This window comes from Buceros rhinoceros, unplaced genomic scaffold, assembly GCF_000710305.1.
Source record: "Buceros rhinoceros silvestris isolate BGI_N320 unplaced genomic scaffold, ASM71030v1 scaffold33836, whole genome shotgun sequence".
Lineage (NCBI taxonomy): Eukaryota > Metazoa > Chordata > Aves > Bucerotiformes > Bucerotidae > Buceros > Buceros rhinoceros.
Window position 1 is genome coordinate 1 of NW_010416323.1, and position 3,116 is coordinate 3,116.

Genomic DNA, 3,116 nt, shown 5'->3' on the forward strand with positions numbered 1-3,116 from the left:
TGGGGCCTCTCAGCTGCGCGCTTAGCTGGGGCGGGGCGGGGTGGGGTGGCTGGCCTTGCCCGCCGAGACGGGCCGCTAACTCGGCTGGGGCTTTGTCCTCTCTCCCTTCCTTGTGGCCGAAGTGCTGAGGGAACAGCCTCTGGGCTCACTTGCCTGCGCCTGCTAAGGGCGATGTGGGAGCTGGAGCGCTTCACAGGCCCCCGGCCGACCCCTCTCTGTGCGCGGGGGTGACTGGCGATGTTTGTCGGGCCTTGGTTTTGTGTGCGATTAGTGTTTTCCTTCTCTGTGCTTCACCTCTGTTCTAGAGACAAGTACCGCTACTTTGCCTGCCTCCTGAGAGAACGATTTGATAAGAACAAGGATGTGAAGGATATGGTGAAAGCTACAGAGCTGCTGAGGGCAGGCGAGGAGGAGTTCTGGGCAAACCAGCATCCTCAGCCGTACATCTTCCCCGACTCCCCTGGGGGCACTTCCTACGAGAGATACGAGTGCTACAAGGTAAGGTGGCCTCCAGGGTTGGGTAGTGCTGCCCTGATCTTACTCTCCTTTTAGTGACTGTAAAGAGAGTCCTGTCAGTGGGCTTTCACAGGGCTGCAGCTTGACTCAGCAGCATCGCTGCTCTGATAGTTGACTGCTGCTGAACATCTTGGTGCTTGTGTGGGAGAAGCTGTCCTGCTTGTCTGGCCCTTGAAAATGGGTTTTGCGGGTCTGTCTGAACACAGCGAGCTTCTCTTGGCCGGGATAATCATCTGCTCTTTTGCCAAAGGGGAGCTGCGCCGCGGTGGGTTAGGCAGGCACAGCGACAGGGTTGGAGCAGCGCCGTGACAGTAAATGACACAGAGGAGGCTGCTCCGCCCGTTGCAGTGCCATCTGCTCACAGCCTTGGTTTCTCTCAGGTCTTGGCAGGTGTCGCTTTGGCTCTTGGTGGGGTGGGGGTGTCTCTCTTCGCTCAGTCTCATCGGTCTTCCAGCACTTTGACAAGTTGTACAGATTGTCATTTCCCTTCATATGCTGCAGTGCCAGACAGGTATTTCTGCGTCACTGTGTGGTAGGTGGTATGTCTGAAAATAGAAGCCATATTCTTAGAATCTAAGGAACTTCTGGGGGCTTCTTTTTCCCCCTAGATTGTTTTATTTTGGTGTAAAGAAACAGGTTTCCTAGGAAGACAGAGAGTTTTGCTTCCTTGGCATTGGCTGTTTTATTGCATTACAGGGAGTTCATGCTAATGAGGGAGAGTGCCTGCAGCCAGCTTCTCCTGAAGCTGCAGAAAGCGCTGACCCAGACTGGATCGGATCAGATCTTTACGCACAAGAAGCCACATGAAAGGAAGAATCAGAGATTTGTCAGAGGCAGAAGGAAGAACATGTGAGCGAGAAGGGAAGATGACTGCTTAAACTTACGGCAAGGTCATGGGCCTTACCGGTGTCAGAGACAGTGAGAGAGAATCTGGGCAGCAGACAGGCCGGCTGAGCAGTAAATGGTCACGATTAGTCTGCGTACGGAAATATAAACTGGTGTGTGTGCTCTTTGCTCTGCCCTGTTTGATAGGCTGAAACTGTCCTTGAACAAAATGCCAGTCACAGGAATTTGGCTTCTTGATAGATCCCTTGTGGATGCTGCTACAAAATGTAAATTGTAGATTTTGGCTGGCTGGGATTTTTTTTGTATATATTCTTACTAGCAGCTCTGCTGTCTCTGTTCCGTCAAAGGTTTACTCAGTGATGAGAATCACAGCAGGAAACAGTGTAGAGGTCACTGGATGAACGATGCTATTGAAGCAACTTCTTCCTTTTTTTAAGAATTGGGGGTTTTGGTGAGGTTTTAGGGTTTTTTAGTCAATGTTCCTGTCTTTAAAATATTAACGTTTAGCAGGAAACAGTGTAGAGGTCACTGGATGAACGATGCTATTGAAGCAACTTCTTCCTTTTTTTTAAGAATTGGGGGTTTTGGTGGGGTTTTAGGGTTTTTTAGTCAATGTTCCTGTCTTTAAAATATTAACGTTTAGTGGTACGCTGCCATAGAATTCTAAATTCCGTGTTTTTTCTTGGCTGGTCTTAGAGGTCATACCTTTATGAAGATCTTACGGCCTCTGGTTCTTTTAGTAGTTGTAGACAAGCAGAAATGAGCTGTAAGGTTCTGTCAAATAAAATAAATTAATAGTTTGAGAAAAGGATCTCTCTACCCTTCTGCCCTTGGGAGAAGGAAGGGAAGAAATTAGGTCTTGTCTTCCTCCGGCTGGAATCATTTTGAGAACTTTTGAGTAAACTGAGATGACCCGAGTTGTTTATCCGTTTTTGTACTGGCTTCAGCCACGGCGGGTAGTTCTTCCGGATGTATGTACTATACAGGATCTCATATATACGAATGATGTTTTTCTTTCCCAGCTTCCTGAATGGTGTCTGGATTACTGGCACCCTTCTGAGAAGGCGATGTATCCTGATTACTTTGCCAAGCGAGAGCAATGGAAGAAGCTGCAGCGGGAGAGCTGGGATAAAGAGGTCAGTGCTTGCCGGGTGCACAGCGCACCACCCCCCTTTAGCGCGCCAGCGTTTTGTGCGATGTTCAGCTGAGGTCTGGGAAGAATTCCTGAACGCCTGCCGCGGTCTCTTTTAGGCTCTGCTTTATTAGAACTCTTGTCAGGGTGAAACGCTGACTTGACATAAAAAGCCTGCACAGAGCTTCTGACAGGCTGTGAAGGGAATCTGAAGTGACGGCTAGAAGAGCAGTTAAAGTGACGGCTGAACGTGCAGCCAGAGCAGTTCCAGAGTGGGATGAGAGGGCATTGCTGACCAGAGAACTCCCTTCTGCTGCTGCGGAGCTCTGCCGCTTTCTGGCCGTGCCTTTGACAGTGACTCAGCACAGGGTTCATCGGCTGGGAATCGGGACTCGTTTCTGGCCATCCTCAGCTGAGATTCAGCTGGAAGAAGTTGATGTTCTTAGCACAGTTCTTTAATTCAGCTGCAGGGAGGTAGCTGGATGGTGTGTGGTATGGCCCTCTGAGCAGAGTTAACAGGGTGGCAGCCAGCACTTGCAGTCCTTTGAGAGGCACGTACTGAAAATACCCAAAGGGCTGATGGTGGCCCGAGGTCTCCTGCGGCCAGGAACAGCAGCGGTTC

At 50.1% G+C, this 3,116-nt stretch overlaps 1 protein-coding gene across 1 annotated transcript in view; it reads left to right on the forward strand.

Moving 5' to 3' along the window:
* The first annotated feature begins 308 nt into the window (after window positions 1-308).
* NDUFB9 (NADH dehydrogenase (ubiquinone) 1 beta subcomplex, 9, 22kDa) overlaps window positions 309-3,116 on the forward strand; it is a 3,475-nt gene continuing 667 nt past the window's right edge. Inside the window, exons 1-2 of the mRNA XM_010137766.1 lie at window positions 309-498; window positions 2,385-2,498. Of these exons, the coding sequence (XP_010136068.1) occupies window positions 373-498; window positions 2,385-2,498 (240 nt within the window). The 5' untranslated portion in view covers window positions 309-372. The remainder of the gene's footprint in view (window positions 499-2,384; window positions 2,499-3,116) is intronic.